General features: G+C 37.2%; 1 protein-coding gene across 1 annotated transcript; it reads left to right on the top strand.

Moving 5' to 3' along the window:
* The first annotated feature begins 24515 nt into the window (after window positions 1–24515).
* Window positions 24516–25964, top strand: LOC110106088 (putative uncharacterized protein DDB_G0290521). Its single transcript, XM_020835838.1, has one exon. The coding sequence runs from the start codon at window positions 24516–24518 to the stop codon at window positions 25962–25964; it is 1449 nt and encodes a 482-aa protein (XP_020691497.1).
* Window positions 25965–26176: the final 212 nt, after the last annotated feature.

Genomic DNA, 26176 nt, shown 5'->3' with positions numbered 1-26176 from the left:
TGATGTTGGACTTAAATTCGAACTTGACTCAAATATGAACTTGACCTTAATCAGGATCTCGCACTAAAAGAAATAATAAAATTACTTGGGTCACTTTCAAATCACTTTGGAATTTTACTCATGTAAGCTTTCTCTTATAGAGAATTGCTCATCCAAAGATTAAAAAATTACAAAATCTTCCAAATCAAAAGACAACACTCCCAAATATAGATCCATTCTTTTCAATCATATACATATATTCATCATTACATTAGATGTACTCTTATGAGTCAAAGGATTCAGTTTTCATAAATATATAGGTTATATGTACCCCTTAGTCAAATCAAAATCATACCTTAGCACACATGAGGTGTAACACAAGATACTTCATAAAGATATTGCAATAGACATTAAACATTGAAAATATTATTGTATGCAAGGGGTAGTATACCTAGCAATGGAATGTTTAAAAATAAATTGAAAGAATTGTGAATGATGTTAATAAGAGATATAACTTTGAAGGAGAAATCAAGTTTAAGCAGGCCATTCATTGTTGATTATGTCAGGGCTTCTAATATCCATATATGATTGAGTGCTTCTATGAGTCTCTTAAGAGAGATATGTTGTACGCAATACATTATATACACATTCAAGGCAATAAGTTGTGATGAACGTCAGTGCTTGCAAACAAACAATAAAAGACATATATCCATGTGGCTTGCCCACATAAGATAATAGAATGCTCATGATGTATGCAATGGTAGTATGTGCAAGTGAATATAAGGAATATATCACAAGTGTGAAGAATCTTCTATAGGCAATAGATAGAAGATCATGATGGATGCAGGTGTCTACTAGCAATGATGAAAGATACATTATATGTATAGTAACATAACTAAACGGGTGATGATCAACAAGTTGTGGATGTTATAACAACCATACAATCAATCACATTTTCATAGATAATAAATATGTCGATCCAATTCATTATAAGCCAGGAAGATGATATGCAACAAAATCAAATACTCATGAACCCCACAAAAATTGTTGCCAACAAATAAATATAGAAAACCTGAAGTGCAGTGCTACGCCACCGGATCTGCAACATGTTTGCAAGCGGACAGAAGGCGTTCGTAGGCCCTTAAGTGAAAATTTGGGCATTTCTTAAATAAAATAACTCTCACATAATGGATTATATTTAAATATTTTAAAATATCCCTTATGTATTAAATATGATCCCTTAAACTAAAATCAATCTCTGCATGTGCTCCGGTCAACATGTTAAAAGTACAAACACCAATGACCGAGAATGCTGCGCAGGGTCAAATGCTACAACCCGCATGTGCTCCAATCGTCACATTTAAATCTCAAATCTAACTATTCGAGAATGCTGCGCGGGTAAACAAATTCAAGTTTCATCCTCCTCCTCGAAAAGACTGGAGTCGACACGACTTGAATTATAAAATATCTCCCAAAATTCTACAAAATACATGTGACCTTAATGTCGGCGGGCGACGTAAGCCAGGAGGACCGTAGTCGGCTGGTGACGGAGGTCAGAAGGACTGTAGTCGGCGGGCTATATAAGTCAGGAGGACCGTAGTCGGCGGGCGACAGAGGTCGGAAAGATTGTAGTCGGCGGACGACATAAGTCAGAAGGACCGTAGTCGGCGGGCGACGGAGGCCGGAAAGACTGTAGTTGCCTTGCGAGGGAGGTTGGAAAGACTGTGTCTGATGATGAAGGTCAGAAGAACGGCGTCAGGTAGAAGTCCAACCATAGAAAGAAATCCATCTTCGCATAGACTTCTAGAGGAGTCCGATATCTGGCAGAAGTCTGGCGTCAGGTAAAAACTTGGCGGAGAGCGAAGGTTCGAAGTCGGGAAGAAGTCCGACGTCTGTCGGTGGCAGAGGAGAAATCCGGCTTCACTTGGGCGGAGTTTTGGCGTTAAGAGGGAACTCTGTTGTTAATTGGAAAGGATTTCAGCATCACGTGGAAGTTGTGCATAATTTTGGTAACTCAAATTGCGGTTTGAACCTTCCAACAGCGCTTTGAGCCCTTGATTCGGACTCATTTGGGCTCGGATTGGGTTGATCTTGGTGTCGTTGGGTTCGTATTTTCGAGACGCTCAGTTTGACTGTAAGCTCGCTGAAATTGGAGTTCGGGTGCTCCCAAAATTATTTTTTGAAGTTTCCAACTAGCTCTTGCCTTGAGATTCGTGCCCAATCAAGATAATTTTGTGATGACGTATCACAAGTAAACCTAAAAAATAAATACAATAAAAGTGTGTTTTTAAATAATGTGAGACTAAATAATTAAGTTGAATTGTTAATTTCACATCTATTATATATTTTTAAATTGATTTTAAATTACTTTTTATATTATTTATTTTTTTTATTAATAATAATTCTTAATTTTATCTATTTAATTAATCTGTTAATTTTGTCATGTGCTATAAAAATTAATTTTTTATCTATTTATTAAAGATATATGATCTATTATAATTGATATACCCTAAAAAAAATAAAAAATAATATATATATATATGAGCAAATTGTATATACAAATAAAGTATAAATTAGTAATAAGTTATATTAAATTTGTAATTTATACGTTAATTAAAATAATATGAAATGTAAATCAAATTTAAAGGTTTTCTATAAGAGATTACGTGTGCATGAATTTTTTTAAGTCTCAAATTTAAATTATTATATAAGTATTATATTATTTAGATATTTAAAGAATTATAATATTTATTATATCATTCGGTTTAATTTTAATCAAATCATTAAACTTAAAAGTCTCACTTTCAATTCTATATTTAATGATCTCTTCTCTTGATTCTCCCTTGGCTGCTCTAGTGCTGCTGCCTATCAACGCTGTTGAAAACACATCTTTTATCAATGTTCCAATTTCTTTTATTTCTAATGATGCATTATTAGCACATTTAACATTAAAATTGAAGGACGCTTTTGTTGATCACTCAGACTGGTTGGGTCCGTATCGAAGATGATGCATTTTTCCAATGGTGTGGCTAAACATTCAAGGCGAAAAATCAAAAAGAAATCCAAGAAGTAGTTCTTGGGTAGTTGGGTTTACTTTTCCTGGCCTGTGTTGATTTTGGGTTTTTTTCTTTTTGTTGGATTGTTATTTTGTGACTTTGGGGGCCTGTTTGTGCTGTTTCTTGCTGGTGGATTGGGTTTTTTGGCTAGCTGTTTAATGTGATGTCGCTTGGATGGTCGGGTTTGTAGGCGTCAGACAATAATGAGGCAGTTTCACTGGATGGCTTAGGCTTGGTTTGGCAACCTAGGTGGATGTTCTCTTTGTTCTAACCTTCATTTTCTATTGGGACTTCGTGCTGCTTGATTTTTTGTTGCCAATGGATGGTCCTTGCCTGGTAACTGGGTGATGCTCCTGAGCCAGACTGGCTTCATGGCCTTCTTAATTCTATTTACATTTTTAGACTTGTTGCTTTTTTCAGGATGCCTTGTAATGTCTCAATTTTTACTCATTGACCTCTTTTGGGCCTTTTTCTATATTTTTCTTTTATGTTAATTAATAGTCTTTTGTTTAAAAAAAAAGCCGTATTTTCAATAAAAAAAAAAAACCTTAGTTTCAACCTTCTGATCAAAACTTTTTGGTTAAACTCCCAATCAATATGTTAAAACAGGTAGCACATACAAAACTCTTTTGTTAAACTACTACTAAGACATAAATACTAAATCAATCAAATAGTAAATAACTAATGCTGAAAATTTAAAATTGATCGATTAAAGAGTTAACTATGTATTAATTGATAAGTGAAGTTGATAAGCGAAGGTGAAGGACTCGCTTCTGTTCCAAGTAGTCGAATAACAGTAACGAGAAGATGAAAGAGATGACCGCACAAATGAAGTTCGATCTACGTCGTTTCGGTCGCTTGGAGCCACGTGAAGACGAAAAGGATGAGGAAGATAAGAAGGTGACGGGGAAGCAAGACCAATGGTGTTCATTTTCTCTTGGTGAGAGGAAAAGATGAAGACGAAGAGCTAGGAGGTCGATTTCATCTGGGATCAATATAGTCAGTGGATGAAACCCTCCACGCTGCTTTGTCTCACCATTGACTCAAACCTGCTCCACATCGCCCACATCAACGATCTTTCCGCTGTTCCCGATTTTATCCTTGTTGAGCTCTTCCTGGTAATCTTCAATCCGTCTCCCCTCTTCGTACTCTCTTATCCATCTTCTATTACTGATATCATGTCTTTTGGTAGGATTGATGCCGTTTTTACACCTGAGGCTATCAGGCAAGTATTTCTTTCTCTTGTTTCTCTCTATTCTCTCTGTTTTTTGTTTGTTGGTTCTCTTTTTTAATTTTTAATATAGTTCATTTTATCTTTATATCGTATGATCAAATCTGATATATATACTGTATTGCTTCTATACGTTCAAGTTTGTGAAAGAAAAAGATGAGCCCTCAGTTAACTTAGTTCTCAAAATTCTGAAAATTATTTTGAATTTTCACAACTTTTTTTAAAGATCTAGCCATCGAAGTTCTGCTTGTTGATGTTATGACATACTTATTTCAGCACTACAATTACTAGCGAAGGTATTTCAATATACATCAACCATTTCAACTACTTTTGGAAGTTCTCGCACGGCAATGTTCTATCTATGATAAGTGAAAACATTTGTATCATGTAACTTTGTCATTTGTAACTATTTTTTTCCGGAATTTTTATTGGCATTGTTTTAGCTACAGGCTAATTAAGGCTTCACTTAGGGGGAAATTATTGGATCAGGTCACCGGATGTGTTCGGAGCCCAATGAAAATGCACCATATCACCTCCTACTCGGTACTGACCGCGGTACTAAGCAGTACCGATACCAAGCAGTACCGACCTCGGTACTGCTCAGTACCGACCTCGGTACTGCTCAGTACCGACCTCGGTACTGCTCAGTACTCAGTACTTCACAGTACCGAGCTCAGTACTGTGAATACCAAGCGTAAGCTGTATCCGGTGACCTGAACCCATAATTTCCCTCGCTTAGGACAATATTCTTATTAATTTTTAAAACAATTTTTTAGTACAATTTTATTTTTGAAATAAAAAGTTTTGTTCTAAAAAGCTTTTAAAATATCAATGCATGAGGTTCGTAAATACCAACTATGCATTCATCACCAAAAGACATAAATAGAAACTCATACTACCCATATATGGTACTGAAGGCTATCTTCACCATAATTTCAGCCATCAACCTCAATTGATGATAACCAAAATGCAAGTCAAATTTGGAAAATATAGCTACACATTCTAATTGATAAAAAATCACTATCTTTAGAAATGGATACTTATTTTTCACAGTCACTTTATTCATCTCTGAATACTCGATGTGCATCCTTAAAGCCCATCCTTCTTCTTCATAAATCAGATAGGAGTCCTTGCTATCAGAGGTTTACCCGATACCACTTCAATATATAAATCTACCTCACTTTTAGGAGGCAAACAAATTAGCTCTTTAGAAAAAAAAAAAAATTTAGAAAATCCTTTACAATAATAAAATTTTCAATACCCTTAACAAACTTGTTTAGATTTGTTACATAGGACAAAAATATAGAATCCCCCTTCTTCCTAACATTATCTATTTGCAATATAGAAATTAGAGAAGACAACGCACTGTTGACAACTTCGAAATAAAATATTTCTCTTTCTACACACAAACTCACTCGCTTCTTACTATAGCTAATTTGAACTTGATACTTGTTTAACAAATCCATTCCAACTATAATATCAAATTCTTTCATATGTAATACAATCAATTCTAATGCTAACGTTTTACTAGAAATCTCAATCTCACATTCACAAATTTTAATAACAAACACTAAATCTTGAGTTGGTAGCATAACGCACAATTTAGAAGATAATGGAGTAGGGAATAAACTTAAATCATCAAGAACGCACTCATGCATGAAGGAATGAATGGCATCAAAATAAAAAAGAATATGACATGGTTTCTCAACAATTTCATACTTGTCACTATGTCTAGAGCCTCATTTATTTTCTATTGAGTCAAGTTATATCCCCTAGGCTGCACTCGAGGAGCACTAAAACTACCATAGACTTCCTCTACATCCTCAACGAACTTCCACTGAATTTGCTTGTGCTCTGACACGATGATCCCTTACTAGGAACTCTAGATGGTGCTACTATTTATGGCTACCTTTAACTCATCCAGCCTTAATTTTACTCTCCGGTATATTCTAGGTATATACTATGGCAAGGAGCAATGCCCGTTCTAGAATAAATTATTTTGTTAAATGTTAGGCTTCCGGATGGAAGGTCACATTAGAGAGAGAGAGAGAGAGATAGAGAGAGATGGAATGTAGTTATTTTTCACATCAATAGATAAAAATGGTTCTTTCACATAGCTATCACATGTCCTTCCTTTTTGGAAGAGGGTTAATTTTATTTCATCAAAATAAAAAGTACAAAGTCTTTAGAGGGATTAATACTCACTAATGCTCAAAGAACTACATAAAAAATATAAAGTAAAAACTTAATGAGTAATAGTCCCTATCTAAGATAAAGCAAAAGAAAATAAAGAAGGTTGACCAAGGTCAAACCCAATAATGATCCAGCAAAAGCTGCCAAAAGAATTGATAGTATTCAATAAGCTCAAGATAGAATAATTTGCAAAAAATCTAGCATAATTATAACGGCATGTAGTTATCTCAGCTCCATAGAGATCATCCATCAAACATGCCCAATCCAAAGCCCAATCCAATGAGATAGTCCAAAAAATGGAGAAAATCAACAAATCCATAGCATCAGCCAGCAAGAATCCAATCCAAACCAGTAGAGTAAACATCTTCAACAAATCGAACCTGAAAAGAACACAACAACAAATAAAGACTTTCCAAAACCATAAGGGTTAACAACAAATGACGATACAATAACTGAAAAGTGGATGAAATATTGAACCTGATAACAGAACAAGTGAAACCCCAAGGTAGGAGCATAAATAATATAAGATGAACCAAAAGCTCCCACAGAATGCTTGCCACAAACCCACACATCCAAAGAGATAACAATAGATTACAAGAGAAGATTACCAAATAGTGTTTTATAGAAATAATATTGATAAAGAAAAAATGTGGGATAATAAATAAATTAAGCACAACAAAGGATAGTTGAATGCATCAAATAACCCAAAAGTGTAGTAGCACAGTGTAAGTCAAACATGAATTAATTAAAATACAAATATATAACACACAAACCACAGTTGTAGAAGCAATAGAACTAGAATGCCAGCCCATCTATAATAGATCCAGGACTGGGAAGGGCCATCCAGATAAGAAACGAAGTCCACTGATAACCAAACCACATTTCTAAACAAATTCTCATAACCAACATAACTGCCCCAAAACAAATCACCGAAGTACTAATCAATATTCCAAAAATAAACTGCAGTGGATGAAATGAACAAATTATACCTCAGAAAGTGTAGTATCTGAATTTCAGCCAACCATTGAGAAAAATACAAAGACAGCTACACAAAATGATCAATTTTTGAAAATAGAAATAACAGGCATAAGCAAAGCAATAAATAACATTGACATCATTCATATCAATAAGATAGACATCCATTACAATTTTAAATTATCTACCAAATAAATTTAATTTCTTCGATAGAGCAAAATAATCAAAAGCTGTTCACTTCATCAGTAAATACTAAGTGAAAAATGTATATTGATATCAGTTATATATAAGTTCATCTCTACAACGAGCTGACAATGCTTTGTACTTAATAAATTTTACATCTTTCAACTATCTTAAATCCTAGCTCCTTCAACTCATTAGCTATCTCCACTTCTTCCGCAGATAAAAGTCTCCTACAAAGTGTGCCCCAGCTGCTCTCTTCGGAAAGAAGCTCCACACGATGAATATGCACTGCCCTCATATCAACAGCAACATTTTCATGTCTAGTTGTGACTAAGACTCTGACAGTCGCGTTTGTTAAATCAACGGAATTCCAATCCAATTAACCCACACAGACGTCGTCCACAAATTGTCCAAAACAAGAAAAAGGCTCTTACCTGCAGCAATAGAATCACGAACAATGCCTTGCAGCTCTGTTTTATTACTATCATCCCTGCATCTCCTATCAACTCCACTTATTACTTGCTTCAAGGATTCAATTCCTGATTGATTTTGTGAAACACAAACCCACAACTTCAAATTGAAAAATGTTTGAATTTTTGGATAGTTAAAAAATTTTTGGGCAATAGTTGTCTTCCCTATCCCGCCCATGCCAGTGACAGCAAAAATACGACATTTTTCATCAACATTCTCTCCAACCAAACGATTAACCAGCCGACGTGCAGCATCGTCAATTTCTCTTCCCACATCTGAAGGACTAGCCATGGAAGAAGTTAGACGAGAATCATCTGGAACTTGGGTTTCTGATTCTGTGAGACTCTCTAGATTAAATTGCTTTCTATTTTTATATATCCGTTTGAGCATCTTATTGATTTCTTTAATTTCGTTTCCAATCTGATGACGAAGAGGAACGCTAACGAGGCAGCAGAAGAAAGATGAGAAATTGCAGCATACAGGAGATATATTTGATTCGGGATTTTGATCAGCTTGCAGCTTATGGCTCTCAATTCTGCAGAGGTCAATGATATCATCGGCATCGTACATCACATCCTTGAGCTGAGAAAGCCAGAGTTTGATGGACGAGCTATCAAACTTCCTCCTTTCAGCATCTTTCAGTAAGCATTGGATATTCATCATCTGCTCTTGAAGCTTTTGAAGTTCGTCCTTCACACCAACCAGAATGGCCCCTTCTTCCGCGACATAATCAGTGAGCAACCCAGCCAAAATTTTAACAAAAGCCGCCAAGACCATCGCCATTTTTAGCTTTGCTGAAGAAAGAGAACTTGGCTTGCAGGATTTTAGTTTACTGGAAGCTCGTAAGTGCAAAGGAAGATAGATGGAGATAAAAAAAAAAAAAACTGGCGGGAGTATTATTAATTACTAATTTTAATCTCTTTCTATCAGTTTCTTTTTTTAAAGAGAAAAAGTTTTATTATAGAAATGGTATTGGGTCTGTTAAATTATAATTTTAGTCACGGACGATGCAGAGCAGGCCAGCGGGGTCAAAGTAGGCGCCTTAAATAAATAAAAAAATAAAAATAAAAACTTAAGTTTGCCACTAAGATGTAAGTAGGGGGTGTCAAAACGGATTAAATCGGATTCAAGTCGAATTCTGAATCGACCTGGGACCAAATGGATTGACCCAAAGCTGATTTGATTTTGTAAATGGGACGAAAACTCAAACTCGGACACGACCAGTAAACTCGGAATATAACTAGTTGTCAACAGGTATGCAAGATGGAGCGTTGCGGCCTACGGGTGGAGTCTGGCCGTGAACGCGACTCGGCGGGATCAAGCGCTACGGCTTGCGGATGGAGGCAAAGTTTGGGTGTCAGCGAAGGTCTGCGGGATCGAGCATTGCGGCTTGCGAGCAAAGTCAAAATTTGGTTCGACTGGAAGAGTCCGGACACGGTGCGGCGCAAAGGGTTGGTTGACGTACACCCAGTGCTGCGGTGCGAAGGGTGGAGTTAGGGTGTGGTGCGGAGAGCAGAGTCCGTGAGCGGCATTCAGCTATGCAGCCTACGGGTGGGCGCAACTCATGAGCAAGTGCTCGCGCTGCATAGGGTGTAGTTCGAGTGCGGAGGGCGGAGTCTGGGTCAGTTCAGGTTAATTTCAGGTTTATGGGTCAATCAGACCCGATTTTAGAATCGAGTTCGAAAATAAAATCCAAACCCAACCTGTCTTACAAATAGATAATTTTTCAAGTCGGTTTCAGATCGGGTTTTGAGTCGGGCTAAGTATCGACACCCCTAGATATAAGTTTGGTTTGAATAAAAAAAAGAAATATATAAAAATTTTTCTGATACAAATTAAATATTAAAATACTATTACCTACAGTATAAAAGAAATTTAATATTTCCATTAATACTGAGTTGCTTCTTAAATTGAAAATATAATGTGTATAAAATAAAATACTTCATGATTGATCTTTTTTTTTTGTTAGGAAGGACAAAAAATCATTAGATTTATTTTAAAAATGATGCAATATATAAAGAAACTGTATTGCATTTATCTCAAAATAAATCTAGCTCTAAATCCTATTTTAACTTAGATATGATCAATATATCATGATTCAAAGTTATTTCAAAATATAAATGATGTAATAGCAATAAAATAATTTAATCAAAATATCACACCAATAATCTATAAGGCAATATATCTCAATAATATTGAACATGATGAAGAGTAGGGGTGTCAATTTCGGGTCACGGGTCTGGTTCGGGTCCAATTCGGAACTGACCCGGGTCAAACGGGTCAACCCGAACCCGACCCATTTTTCAAACGGGTCAAATTCATGAACCCGAACCCGACCCGATTTTCAAACGGGTCGGGTCAAACTCAAAAATTTCGGGTCGGGTTTTCGTGTCGTGTCAAATATTGACACCCCTAATGAAGAGATATCTTCAGAACTAGAATAAACATAAGCTGTTTTGAATTAAAAAAAAAGTTGTTTTGCATTATATATAAACACATATAAATGAAGATATATAATAGAATTATATATTAAATGAAATTTTATTGAATTAATAGATTATCGAATATCAAAGAAAAACTAATAAACAATTATTAAAAAGAGAAAAATAATCAAATATATCTATAATAACCGACTCATACCTTGCACAAGTATAAAAATAAATATAAATACTAAATTAATAAAATAACTATTGCTAAACAATTTGCTCAAATGCTGATGGTCCACTAATCAATGAGAGAAATAATAATTAACTTTGCCATTTAAACTCAACAGATAAATTTTCTTTATTAAAGTATAAATGATGAAATATATGGCATGTAATATAAATCTTATAATTTGAATTTGAAACTTTCATTATTAAATTTAAAACTATCTAAACTCTGATTTTAATAAATTTATAATTGAAATGAACCTTTTGATAAGATGAGTCCAATGACATCAAAAGTTTCATGATATTAAGTCTAAATGAGCTTAGATTAATAACTTGAAGCATAATTCAAACCTTATAAATAATATATGATTAAACAAACAATCTTTGAATTTTTTGTGCTTATAGCCAAAATGAGCGTCTCGATGAGAGAAATTCAATAAGACTAGGATCACCATTATTTTATTTTGTGTAGTGATCATCAAGCATTGCAGTTTTTAAACACTCAAAAGAACATCAATCGAATGCATGCAAGGTGGGTTTTTTTTTGCAGAAATTTAGCTTTATACTCAAACACAAGTCGGGACAGCAAAACCGAGTCGCCGACGCTTTGAGCTGACGCTCTGCATTGTTAACACAACTACAGACCGAAATAACTGGGATGGAAAATTTGAAAGACCTCTATTGCACGGATAAGGACTTTGCTGATCCATGGCAAGGGTGCTCGCTGGACAACCATTCGGAGACTACACACTCAGGCACGAGTTCCTGTTTAAGGGAAATTCATTATGCATTCTGAACTCATCAGTTCTCCTACAACTAATCACCGAAATGCATGCTGGAGGACTAGCAGCTCATTTGGGTAGGGATAACACTATAGAACAGATGAAAGCACGTTTTTTTGGCCTCACCTAGGCAAGGGTGTTACAAAATACGTTCAACGTTGTCCGCTATGCTAGTTATATAAATGAAGTAGTCATAATACCGGATTATATAGTCCTTTACCTATTCCGGTCTCTATTTGGGAGGATCTCAAAATGGATTTCATATTGGGTTTGCCACAGACAAAGAAAGGAGTCGATTCTATCATGGTTGTGGTTAATAGATTTTTGAAGATGGCTCATTTCATAGCCTGTAAGAAGATGTCTGACGCTCTCGTTGTTGCTCATTTATTTTTTAGGGAAATTATACGACTCCATGGGTTACCACGAAGCATCACCTTCGATCGAGATGAAAAGATTATTAGCCACTTCTAGAGGGAGCTTTGGAAGCAACTATAAACTGAGATCAAGTTAGGCTCCACCTACCATCTGCAGACCGATGGGCAAACAGAAGTAGTCAATTGCACTCTTGGCAACATGCTCCGATGTTTGGTGCGAGATAATCCGAAGAAGTGGGATGAAATTTTGAGCCAAGCCGAGTTTGCTTATAACTCTATGCCGAATCGATCCACTGGTATGTGCCCTTTTAATATTGTCTATACTATGTCGCCTAATCATATTGTAGACATTGCCGTCCTTCCAAAGTGTCACAACCCGGCGGCCACCAAGCTCACAGAGGATTTCAAAGTCATGCTAGAGAATGTTCGCAAGACTCTACATGCTTTTAATGAATCCTACAAGCAGAAGGCTAACAAACATCGTCGAGCCAAAGTCTTTCAACCAGGGGAGCTGGTTATAGCGCGACTCAAAAAAGAGCGCTTTCCCACAGGTGCTTATTCCAAGCTTAGTTCTATAACGCTTGGTCCAATCGCCATTAAGCACAAGATCAGCGAAAACGCCTATGTGGTGGACCTGCTGCCCAACATTTTGACATCCGCTACGTTCAATATGGCCGATATTAGCCCCACTATCTAACTTATTCTGCAGTCATTAAAGTCAATTCATCAGACACAAATTCTTCTGAAGTGGAGGAGGATAGACATGGAATTCCTTTGCCTACAATATTTCGCATGGCCACTGTAACCTTAGTGATACCTTTTTTCGTTATTTAGCATAGCTTCCACTACTTCTACAACTAATTATAGTACTATAGTACATTTACCTTTTTTTTCTCTTGTTGCACCTTTTCTTAGAAACTGAAGTTGCTCATATAGGAAGGGGGGATGATAGACGAAAGTAGTTTTCACTCCTTTGAATATTACCAGTAAAGCTTTACTGTTATCCTTGTTCTGTTTGCATTCACCCTATTTTTCCTATTCTATTTCTCCCACAGCAATTGTATGACTTGTGTTTCCATGATCTTTGTAAGGAAAGTCTTCCAAAGTGGTTATTGATGCCTCTAGGACAACGGGGGTTGCAAAATGATACTAATGACAGCTTCTTGCTTTAAATTTTGTGCCATGAGAAGGTTCTTCGAGGATGCCTAAAAGATGGTATTTAGTGGGGCCTAATTCAACACATTCCACTAGTAATTGTTCGTAACTATGAAAATTATGATTTTCTTTGCCACTGTAAACAACATTATGTTTACAATACAGATGTTTCATGAATTCAGACATTGGAGATTTGTCAAGGATTTATTAAGTAGTGTTCTTGTTTATATCATAGCGAGAGTGTGTTTCATTTGTATAACTGTGAATGAGCGTTTGTGCCATAGTGCTTACTATTTGTTGGCTTTGTTTTTTTGTGAGACCTGTCATTCTCTACGATTGGTTTGGCACTGTCTTCCATTGTTGGTTTACTGTGATTAAAATAGCCCATCTCCACTTGGCAATTATTACGTCCGGTCACCGGACCTAGAAATAGGTCCGGATATCCACTAAAAATTTGCCACGTGTACTGCACTTTCACTAAAAAAAATGCAGGTAAAGCGTAGGTAAAGTGCAGTTAAAGCGCATGTAAAAAAACGCAGTCAAAGCACACCTAAAGCACAATCAAAGCGCAGTCCATGTAGCAAGTTTTTATTGGATGTCCGGACCTAGAAATAAGTCTGATGACTGGATCTAATAATTTGCCTCTCCACTTATATTTGACTATCTGCCAAGTATATTTCCCATTGAAACCTCCATTTAATGCATCTCCCTTTTGAAAAATTATATGCAATACAGCTGGAAGAGTAAAGCATAAATTCTCTTTTGAGGCCTCTATTAGCTATATTTTTGTTCATTGGGATCATCGATGTGATGGGGCATGCCTATCTGCTTCTCCGTTTTCTCACTCTATTTTTAATAATTTCCCCATTAACTCTCCCCTTTCTTTTCTTATTGCTAAAAATGGCTGGATTCTTCCTGCTGCAATTCATAATCGAATCTCTGATATTACTGCAACTCATAATCAAATCTCTGATATTATTTCCTCTATCCCCATTATTAATGCTTCTTCCAGGAGCTTGAATTGGAATAGTTCTGCTTGGGATAGTTTTAAAGCTTACCTATTGGAATTTTATAGAGATGATACGGAATGTAATTGCCACAAATTTGTCTGGCATAAGTTTTATGCCTTCTTGAGATATTCTGTTTATGTGTGGATGACTATTTCTGGAGGGTTGAAAACTGCAGATGTTTATTGAAGTGGAAAATTCCAGTGGATAATATGTGCTCCCTATGCCATTCTTTCCCTGAAAGTCCTACTGTTTCTGTGTTATTTCCTAGTCCATTCCTGGGATTAAAAACCATTTAATGCGGCTCAATTTGTTTCAGATTTTCGATGTGGTGGGTGAATTAGTTTGCTATGTTGCTAGTGTTAAGAACATTTATTTGCTTATTACTTGCTGTACTATTTATTGTATTTGGAGGGAAGTTTGGAGATTTAGCTGGAAATTCTTCTACTATTTGCCTCAAAATCAAGCAGGAGACTGTCTAAACGAGCTGTTGAAGACATAATGTCTCTGCTATGTTTTATCTGCTGGTGTACCTTAATTGCCTTTTAGTCAAACTTTGTGAAATATGGGGTTTTGCATGATTCAGCTATGCTTCTAAGTCTATTTCTATTGGTCTGGAGGGATTTTGGCCTGCCATGAACGATGATTATTTCCCTCAAATCAGACCTCTCCCCTTGGAGCAATTATTACGTCAGGTCACCTGACACGTCTAGAGACCAATAATCACGCGTCACGTCACATGAAACTCCGTATTGCTCGGTATACATCCGGATTTTTAATTTTTTCTCCAGACGTAATAATTACTCCTCCCCTTGGATGATCTTCGGGCAACCAGGAAACTGTTCGTGCTTGTTTTCTGAGCAGAATGTTTATGTGAATATATCTGTGTCATGGTTCTCGTGGCTTTCGTTTTTTGGCCTTTTTCTTGGCTGAAGTTTTCCATTTACTTGTGTAAGTTTTTTCAAGGAATAATAAAGTGTCTGCGCTGTGTTTGTTTCTTTTTTGGGCCTTCCGCATACTCCAGTCTCCAGCATAGATTTTTTATGTCATTACTCTTCTTCAGAAGGAGCCGGATATTGCTATAAAAGCTTGAAAAGAGTGGTACAGTAACAAAGCTCATGTAGCCTAGATAAGAAAATCTTGATAAGCAAGGCACAAAGCTCATGTTACCAACAACGATTCTTTAGAAAATCTCTTAAAATTGTTAATTAATATAATTGCTGTTGTTATCATTATTTTAATGTTGCTATTTAATTAAAATTTTCATTAACATAATTGCTGTTATTATTATTCATAATGTTGTTATTTAAATACAATTTTCATTAATATAATTGATGTTATGCTCCACTGGAAGATAAGATTAGAGAGAGGTGTCTTAGATGGTTTGGTCACATTAAACGGAGGCCTTCCGAAGATCCGGTTAGGAAAGTTGAGGTATTAGATTTGACTTATGTTAAGAAAGGTAGAGGTATACCTAAAAAGACTTTATTAGAAAATATAAGAAATAATCTTTTTTTATTAGATTTAAATGAAAATTTGACTTTTAACCTGGAATTTAATGGTTAATTGGCAGATGCAAGAAGGTAAAACAAACAAGTTCACTTGAAGAAGCTTGTGTCGTAAGGCACAATATATTTTATCTCACGGGTTATTATTTCGCGGGATTTTATGTCAAATTATTGGCGAGATATCGCCTTGATATAAAAACAGAAAAATTTTGAGGTTTAGTTATGGTGATCCTTCAATAGCATCCAATGATTGCAATTGTGTGGAGAGCCACAAGATGAGATTATCCAATGCTTGCCTAATTGCTTGCTCCTTGCACCATGTTTGTATAACAAGCATGAACGATGTGGATTGTCAAGCTGGGTGCATGTGACGGTAAGTCTTTTCTTATTGGATTCTGCTTTAATATATTTGATGTTGTTGACAAATAACCAACCGCTAAGTGAAACACTGATCGTCATTTTTTTTGTCTCGAATGTTAGTCCATCAAATATTTTTTTGTGGAATGACAGTCTCAGTGATGGCTTTCACGTTGATTGTTGGAGCATCAACAATATCAGTAGCATCCAGTTCTTTAGTGCAATTAATGTGTTCAACGACCTCATTATTCTCAGCCATAACATCCAAAATTTCATAGTTTCAATTGTATCGGTGGAACGGTTGAGACGTGTGAACTATTCTAAGCTTAAGTTCCTCTAATGTCCAAATTTTGTTTATTTCAATCGAATCATTCCTTCCACCATATTAAGTTTAGGGTTTAAGATCGAAATTTGCAACTTTTCACCTAATAAACGAAGAAAACGTGACATAAAGAATTTTTTTACTTTAGAGTACATGTCAACATAGAGTGATGGACATTAAATAAATTTTCAAGGAAATTTAGGTGTAAAATCCTAAGATTATTTATGATATACTCAAAGGTGAAACACAAATAAAGTACATTATGTCAAACATAAATATTATTTATTTCCTTATTTCCTGTATAAAATCAAAAGATTTTTTTTTGGTTTCATTATTATTCTTATGATAACATAAGTTTGTTGTTTGTGGCTGCTTTTCAGCTGTGTTGGTTGGGGCTGGGTTGAGTGTGGTGTTTGGTTGGGAGTCCGTTGGAGTTTTAGTTGGTTGGCTTCATCTTTGTTGGTGTTTGGGTGTTAAGTTTTAGGGGTGTCAATTTCAGGTCACTTGTCGGGTTCGGGTCGAACCCGTAATTGACTCGGCACTATTCGGGTTTGAGTCAACCCGACCCGTTTTTTACAAACAAGTCGATTTTTCGGACTTGAACCCGACCCGCTTCGGGTCAAGCCGAACCCGATTATACAAATGTGTCGGTTTTCTGGACCCTAACCCGACCCGCTTTGGGTTCGGGTCAACCCAAACCCGAAATTTTTGTGTCGGGTCTAATATTGACAGGTCTATTAAGTTAGCATCCTCCTTTTGCATTATATGATGTCTCTTTCTTGCAGGTTATTTTCTTGTTGGATCCCTTTTGCTATTGTCGCTGGCTACTTCCTATTGGCAGCTCATTGGTGGCCCTCTTTGTGATCTTGGCTTTAATTTTTAATCTTTTCTATTGTTTTTTTTATTTAGATTGAATCTAAGGCTCATAAATTTTGCTTTAAATACTCTATTTTAGAAGACTTTGAATTTTATAAGACCTTTTATCATTGCTTTTAATTAACCTGTAGACATCTTATGTGAGTTTTAACAAAAAAAAAAAAGATAATATAGCACACTACTATAACAAATTTTAATAACAATTTAAATATTTTTAATATATTAATTTAAATAATTTCCAATTGAAAAGAATAAAGTTTATTATGAATTTCAAATTAAGTACTAAAATATTATTACTTAAAATTATATTATTTCAGCAACTTTTATTTTCTCATTTAAAATTTTTTATTTAATGTAAAAGAAAAAAATATTTAATGTAAAAGAATAAATATATATTTAATTAATATATTCCTTAATATTTAATTTTAACGCCAGTGTCTAGTCAAAATAAACAAAAACAAAAAAAGAAGAAAACTTTTACATCAAATCGTCATATTCAATATTTTTTTGGGACATTTAGGTCATTTAAGACAAAATCATACACACAACGTATACACAGAGATTCAAAGAGACTCGAACTCAAGACCACTAGATTGTAAGCCTTAGACCATCTCCAACCGAAAATCTCATTTTTCACTCCAAAATGCAGTGAAAAAAAAATGTCGTGTTTCATCTCCAATCCAACGCCATTTTGCCGCTAAAACCGTCAGCTTTTCTTTCTCGTGTTTCTTCCGAATCTGTTCGGTAGAGAAAAAAAATGGCGCAGATGAACAGTGCAACGCCAATATTGGCGTCGCATTGTTCATCCGCGATCAAATGACGTTAAAAATAGAGATCGATTGTAGCAAAGCAATGCAAGAATAGCAAACACTTATTTGACGTTCGGTTGGAGATGCCCTAAACTTTCAACGAACAGGACAAGCTGAGTTGTGTGTCAGATTCAACATTTATAATGCAGAGCAGACGAGATCGGGACTGCAGCCATACACGGAAGCAATTTCTTCTCTCTCACCCCGCGTTCGAATGGCCATTTTTTAGGAAAGAGCGCATTTGATTTTTAATTAAGGAAAAACAGCGTTGTAGGGAGTAAATTTAAAAAGAAGCAAATATGCCAAAATGAATGGCGCATTCAAAGAATGCGCCGAACTGGTTGGCGCATTCTTTGAATGCGCCGAACTGGTTGGCGCATTCTTTGAATGCGCCAAACTGGTTGGCGCATTATGTAGAATGCGCGGTTTAGTACAGCGCATTCTGCCTTATCTTATCTCGCCGCTATCTCTTATCGGCCAGCTGTCGCGAATGCAGAGATTTCCGGATTTCTTTGTCCTAAAGCCCGACCAGATCCGTCCATTGCGCGCTGTCTTGGTGGGGAAATAATTGTGGCCTTTAATTTCGTGTGGTTGGGCAGACGAGCTCATCGGCTATAAGTAATGGTTGGGGTGAGGAGGGAAGGCATACCTTATATCATCTGAAGATCTCTTTTTTTTGCTGAAGTGCAGGTAAATTTATTTTTTCTTTAGTTTGATCTGTTTATTTTTTGTAAGTAAAGTAGATCTATTAAGTATTCTTGAGTAGTTCTAATGTTAATGTTTAAATTTATTTCTTCTTTAATTTGTTGTACTATTTTGGCTAATGTACTTTGTTATTTGTACATGCACGTTTGAAGATCTTGCAAATTAGTTAAATTATTTGTACATGCACGTTTGAGATTAATATATTATTTGAGTAAAATTACAGTAGATAAGCCTGTGTATCTCCCTACTCAATTTGTTCCGAGCCAAGTCCGTTCCAAAACAGATTATAGCGAATTCAGTAAGTTTTAAGAGCTTTGATCAATACCCAAAAAAATAAAAAATGAATACAAACAAATAAATTGAGAAGCTTTTGAGAGAATTGGACTAGTCAACTGGTTGCTTTCAAAAGCCTGAAAGTATCAGTGATCAAGCTTTTGTGTTAAGGCTTATGGGACATCAAGAACTGCCCAAGAAATTTTAAATTATCTAAGACTTACAAGTAACGAGTGTAGCAACTGCTAAAACAATTGTTGCAAAAGTTAGGCGCTAAAGATATATATACACGGAATATTTAATAGGAGTGACAGTATCAACTCGTAGAACAAAAAAATTGTTAGAGGTTGTTTGTTCGGATGTATTAGGAGTGCAGAGTAAACTAAATATATTGATTTTATATATATTTATTTATTCTTTTTAAATATTGTTTAAATATTTAATTTTAAATATCAATTAAATATTATTTTATATTTTTAAAAATTATATAAATCTCTATCCGTGTTTCTCTCCCCGATCATCTCTGTCTCTCTCTTCATCTCTTACTTTCTTATTAGAGCTAAATACTCATTTGACACATTCAGCACTATTTCAATCCTTTCCGTCGCCAGTTGCTCTGCTCGTTGATTTCATTGCCCTTCTCCCTCTTCCTCCTATCTATCTTCCTCAATTTTTCGAACATCGTGCAAGCTAAGCCATTCTCCTTCTTTTTCAGCACTCCTTCAGCAAGCTCAATGGCGATGATCTTGGATGAGCAATTTCTCTACTTTGCTCGCTGATTTTGTCTGGAAGAGATGATCTAGCAGTATGATCACCTCTTCCTGACAAAATCAGCAAACAAAGTAGAGATATTGCTCATCCAAGATCATTGCCATGTTGAGCTTGCTGAAGGAGAGTGGAAGCTAGTAAATTTGAAGGAAGATAGATGGAATGGAGATGGGCAAGGAACAACGAGAGAAAGAGTTAGCAGTGGAGAATTTCCTTACAGTGGGCACAACGGAAGTTGCTTTTGTTTTTTTTTTATTTATTTATTTATGTTTTTTGTTTTTTTTTAATTACTGATGGGACTATTATTATTATTTCCCCATGTTTTACTAGTAAAACTTTTTTGAGAAGTGCACGAGATATGCCTACAAAGCATATCCCAGCTAGTCTCTATATAAAGTTTCTTCACTGGATGAGTGTGTGCAGCTTTCATATCTTTTGCAACATTTTCATATCTTGTTTTGACTAAGACTCTAACACTCATGCTAACATAGTCCAACGGAACTTGTAGGCGATCAATGTATCCACTCATAATCTCGAACAAGAAAAAGGCTCTGACATAAACAACAGAACCCCTAAGAATGGACTACAACTCTGATTTGGTATTAGCATCCATGTAGCTTCCCTTATCCTCAATAATTATTAACTTCAACAAGTCAATTTGTGAGTAAGGTTGGGTAACACAAGCCCATGCCTTTACATTGAAATAGTTATTGATTTCATGATTGTTAATTTTTTTTTTAGCAAGTGTTGTCTTTCCTACACCCTCCATGCCGGTAATTGCAAAAACACGACATTTTTCTTCAACCTTCTTTGTGATCAAAAGATTAACCAACTCATTTGCAGCAACATGAACCTATCTTCCAACAACTAAAGGATCAACAAAGGAAGAAGTTTGACAAATATCAACTCTAGTGATATATTTATTTTTTAGATTCTTGTAATTCAAATTATTTTGCATTTTCATATATACGATGGAGTCTTTCATTAAGTTCTTTGATTATATTTTTTATATTATGACGTGGAGAAACGTTAGTGAAAGAGGAGAAAACATATGAAAAATTGCAGCAAACCATAGTTGTTTTGGAATTATGATTTTGAATTTCAAGTAGCTTTGAGCCCTCAATCTTACATATGTCAATGTGTCTTTGACTTCATATATGACATCTTTAAGCTATAAGAGCCATAGGCCAATGCATGGCTCAGTAAACTTCCTTTTTTCAGCATCCCCCAACAAACTTTGGAAACTCCTTATTTTTTGCAATAGGTTTTGAATCTGTGTGTATTCAAACCGAGAATCATAATTGCCTCTTCCTCAACAACATTGGTGAGAATAGAAGAGAAATTCTTTATAAAGGCCTTCAACTCCATTCCCATTTTGAGATTTGATGATGAAGGAAAATTTCTCTATATTTGCTTTGTAGAAACTGTCTTATGTTGGAGAGATTATTCGGTCTTTGACTCTCAAATATAAAAGATTTCTATTTTTTTACTTGTTATAAATTTTTGTGTTCTATTTATAGATACAAAATAGTGAAGATAAAAGAAAGTGAATTATTACACATTTACACGTAATAAATGCCAATTTAATACATACCCTTAAAAGAAGGAAAAAAAAGAAAAGTGAATTAACATTAGCAATAAATATTAATTTAATACATAACCTGAAATGAAGGAAATAAAATGAAAATAAATTAACACCTGTAATGAATGTCAAATAATTATATGCATTAAAAAAAGAAATAGAAATAAGGAAGCAATTAATTTATTTGATTTTTCGAATATGTTGTAGGCAAAATTTTTGAAAAAAACAACTTTAATCATACATTAATTAAAAAAACAACTTTAATAATATATAAACTAAAAAATTAATATTTTCCTATTATTTTTAATTAATTCTATTTTATGCTAATTTTTTTTTAAGCCTTGCATTTATCATTGTTTATAGTTGTTTCTTTTAATAAAAATGATTAAAATTGCTTCTTCTAATCAAATTTTTTATCTTCTAAGGCTTCGTTTGAGACTGTTTGGCCACTTTTTTTTTTTTGTTACTTAAAAAAAAAATTATAAAAAAATTTCAAGAAAACTGCTACCTACAAAGCATAAATTTGCTCTGAGAAATAAACTAATTTTATTTCTTTGAAGGTATAAGTTTGATTGGACAGTTACAAAATATGACTTTATGTTGATTAGTTAACATTTTTATTTGATTTAAAAAATTATATATTTTTAAGTTCAAAAAATTATATCAAAAAAAATAATTATAAAAATGCGCTTGTATATCTCAAGCTCCAAACTATAAGTTTAAAAATTGGATTGGTCAATTCCATCGGCTTAATCGTGATCCAGTCATATGAATGATCAAATCCATTTCAAAAATCACCTACAAATAAATCAAATAGAACCGATTTGAACCGTTGGTTGAACAAGGTTCTAGTTTCTTTGAACGAGCTCTTTCAATTTTTGAACAATTTAGATACTGATATCTCGTCAAAAAATTATCTTAAACGGGCGCAAATCTTGATGCAAAATCAAATTGGAAACTTCAAAAATTAATTCGGAGAGCATCTGGACTCCGATTTCAGCAAACTTATACTCGAACTGAGCGTCTCAGAAATACGAACCCAACGACACCAAATTCAACTCGATCCGAGCCCAAATGGGACCGAATCATGGACCCGAAGCGCTGTTGGAAGGTTCAAACCGCAATTTGAGATACTAAACGGTCTCCGATTTTAACGAGCTTATACTCGAATCGAACGACTCGACGAGAAAAATCCAACGAACCCAAGATCGTCGAATTCCGACATTATTAAGGTCTTCAAATGTCTAAAGAACGGTGTATGATCAAGGGATTCAACATCGGTCGTTCATCCGACCACTCCCCATTTACCCCTGATCTCTCGCCTATTTACGGGCCATGCCACTCCAGAAAATCTATAAATAGAGCAATCATTCTTCACAAGAGGGGAGGGAAGAAAGAAGAGAAGAGGAGAAGAGAAGGAAGAGGAGAAAGAAGAGAAGGAAGAAGCTCCTCCTCGACCACCGCAGGAGCCTCGCCGGACCACCGCCAGAGCCTCACCGGACCACCGTCGGAACCTAGCCGGACCACCACCGAAGTTTCGCCACACCACCATCTCAAGGCCCGACGTTCAGGCCCGATGTTTAGGCCCGACGTTCTGCTGAAGGCCCGACATTAAGAAGCTCCTCCTCGACCACCGCCGGAACCTCGTCAGACCACAGCGGAGATGTTCAGGCCCGACGTTCTGCTGAAGACCCGACATTCTGCTCAAGGCCCGACATTCTGCTCAAGTCCCGACATTCTGCTGAAGGCCCAATGTTATGCTCAAGGCCCGACGTTCAGGCTTGACGCCTTCATCTGAGGCGCTCACCTTCGCCAAAGGCAATCACCAACACCTGAAGCTCTCACCTTTACCAGAGGCCCTCACCAAAACGTGAGGCCCTCACCTTTACCAAAGGCCCTCACCTTTGCCAGAGGCCCTCACCTTCGCCAAAAGGCCCTCATCTTTGCTAGAGGCCTTCACCTTTGCCAGAGTCCCTCACCTTCTTCGGACCACCACCGAAGGCCCTCACCTCCGTTGGACTACCGCCTTACGTCGTTGCTCTGCCAAACAGCCACTTGAGATCCTGTGCTCAACCAGGACACCACCTGAGGCCAGGATTTCTACTGGGCGACTACCTGACGCCTAGAGTTTCTACCATATTATCGCCTTACTACAACGGTCTTTCAGACCCTGGTCTCTTATCGACTACGGTCCTCCCGACCTCCGTCGCCTACTACGGTCACTCCAACCTCCATCACAGGACAACGGTCTTTCTGACCCCAGTCTCCTGCCGACTATGGTCCTCCCGACCTCCGTCGCCTACTACGGTCACTCCGACCTCCATCACAGGACAACGGTCTTTCTGACCCCAGTCTCTTGCCGACTATGGTCCTCCCGATCTCCGTCGCCTACTACGATCACTCTGACCTCCATCACAGGACAACGGTCTTTCTGACCCCAGTCTCCTGCCGACTATCGTCCTCCCGACCTTCGTCGCCTACTACGGTCACTCTGACCTCCATCACAGGACAACGGTCTTTCTGACCCAGTCTCCTGCCGACTACGGTCCTCCCGACCTCCGTCGCCTACTACGGTCACTCCGACCTCCATCACAGGATAACAATCTTTCTGACCCCAGTCTTCTGCCGACTATGGTCCTCCCGACCTCCGTCGCCTACTACGGTCACTCCGACCTCCATCACAGGACAACGGTCTTTCTGACCCCAATCTCCTGCCGACTACGATCCTCCCGACCTCCGTCGCCTATTACGGTCACTCCGACCTCCATCATAGGACAACAGACTTTCTGACCCCAGTCTCCTGCCGACTACGGTCCTCCCGACCTCTGTTGCCTATTACGGTCAGTCCAACCTCCATCACAAGCAACTATCTTTCAGAACCCAGTCTCCTGCTGACTACGATCCTTCTGACCTCTGTCTCTTGCTGACAATGGCCCTTCCAACCAAACAAACATGTCTATGTTGATTATTGTAACTCCCACAATGTAATACATTCTATATGACGTACATTTGTAACATCAAACTAAGGCCTTCTCCCTAAGAAGGGCCTCATTTGTAATCAACTGCAAATACTCCGACACTTGCATTGGAAAATAACACTTGCATTGGGGAATGAGCACCTTGCTAGATATTCGTGGTTCATAATAAATATAGCACTGAGGTTAGAGGTGCGGGAAAAATATCTGCTCTGTTAGGGTTTTTCTCTGCCTAGGTTTTTCCTTCCCGCCTCCCTGCCTGGAAGGGCTCCTCCCTTCCAGGATGGCTTCTTCTTCCTCCGACTTTCCTCCGCTTCCATCTTCCTCTGTGCTTGGCCCGTCGCCTGCGGGTCTATCCTATGCGGCTAACGTCTCGGCTTCTTCCTCTTCACCGGCTCCGTTTCCGATGTCCTTCTACTCTCCCGGAAAAAAGCTTTCTTTCAAAGCTGACGATCTTTCGGAAGGGAAGACTATCTGGACTTCGACTTTGATCGGCTATTCGCTAGGTCCCAGACCTTATTACGAGCGACTACTCAAAGCTATGCAAAATCTATGGCCTTTAAAAGGTTCTACGACTCTTCTATCTCTAGCCGATGGCTTTTTCTTGCTTAAGTTCTCTATGGTGGAAGACCTTGAGATGGTTCTTTCGGGAGGGCCGTGGTTTCTGTTGGGAAAGCCGTTCATTCTCCAGCGTTGGTCCCCTAGGTTCAAGCCGAAGCGTGATGAGGATGCGCCTATTCCGATTTGGATCAAAATCGTAGACTTCCCTCTGGTGCTCTGGACTCCCACTGGCATTTCCAAGATCTCGAGCTATATAGGTATACCAATTTCAGTTGATGCTCTTACTGCAAATCGTACCAGACTGACTTATGCTCGGGTATGTGTTCTTATTACCAAGGATTCTGCATTACCTGATGAAATTCCTCTTGAAATTGATGGAGAGGATTTAGTTTTAAATGTTATATATGACTGGAAACCTGAAAAGTGTGAAGGCTGTGGCTCTATTATACATCCTTATTCTCTATGTCCCAAAAACCCAAATCCTCACCCGATTCTCCCTCCCCAGCCGCCTAGGAATAGAGGCCGAAGCTCCTCTAGACCTCACTATACCAGACCACACAGATCACCTTCTAAAAAGCCACCTACAAAAATCAACAATGCTGTTATCACTATCCCAACCCCAGCTCTGCCACCTACTCCATCTCTTCCATTTCAACCTTCGGCTACCCAGTCCGATGCCGTCCAGTTTGTTGACACCCACACTATTCCAACCTCCCATCCTGTTCTGATCCCTCCAACATCCTGCTTGGTTACGTCGCTGGCTAACCAGCCTTCTTCCTCTCGGCAACCTCCTGTAACTGACCCTTTGCCATCCTCGGCTAATGCCTCCCCTTTACCTAATCTAAATTCTCCTACAGAAGAAACTTCCTCTTCTGGTCTACCAGCCTCCCCCCGACTTTTACAGCCCCCAAAAATTCCTCTCCTAAACAAGTTTGCTTCCTTGCAAACTGAAGAACACACATCTCATGATACTTCGGAATCCTTTTCTGAGACTGATACCAACTCCGGCTTCATCGCTGAGAAAGACCAGTCCTCTATTCAACGTCTCTTGAACAATGTTGAACAAAACCATCACAACACTAGATCCACAGCCGACAAAGGGAAATCTCCCAGCAAGTCCAAACCTCCTAAGGGAAAATCGGCCAAGAAGGCCAAAGCTCACAACTTTTAAAATCCCTTTGCCAACGTTTGCTAGTTGGAATGTTAGGGGTTTCAATAACCCGGAAAAAGTTAGTTTCTGCAAGTCTTTGATAAAATCACAAGATCTCAAGCTCTTATGTATTTTGGAAGCCAAAATTTCTTCTTCTTCTGTCGATGACCCGTGGTTTTTGCGTTCTCATACTCTCTTTGAGAATGAAGATAGTTGTAATAATTTTGGGGATG

Source organism: Dendrobium catenatum, unplaced genomic scaffold (genome assembly GCF_001605985.2).
Source record: "Dendrobium catenatum unplaced genomic scaffold, ASM160598v2 fragScaff_scaffold_1163, whole genome shotgun sequence".
NCBI lineage: Eukaryota > Viridiplantae > Streptophyta > Magnoliopsida > Asparagales > Orchidaceae > Dendrobium > Dendrobium catenatum.
The sequence above is the reverse complement of the archived record's forward strand: the minus strand, read 5'-3'. Positions and strand labels throughout refer to the sequence as shown.

What these genes read in the sequence shown, in the direction of transcription:
- LOC110106088 (XM_020835838.1), top strand. Translation starts at nt 24,516, where the DNA reads ATGGCTTCTTCTTCCTCCGACTTTCCTCCGCTTCCATCTTCCTCTGTG.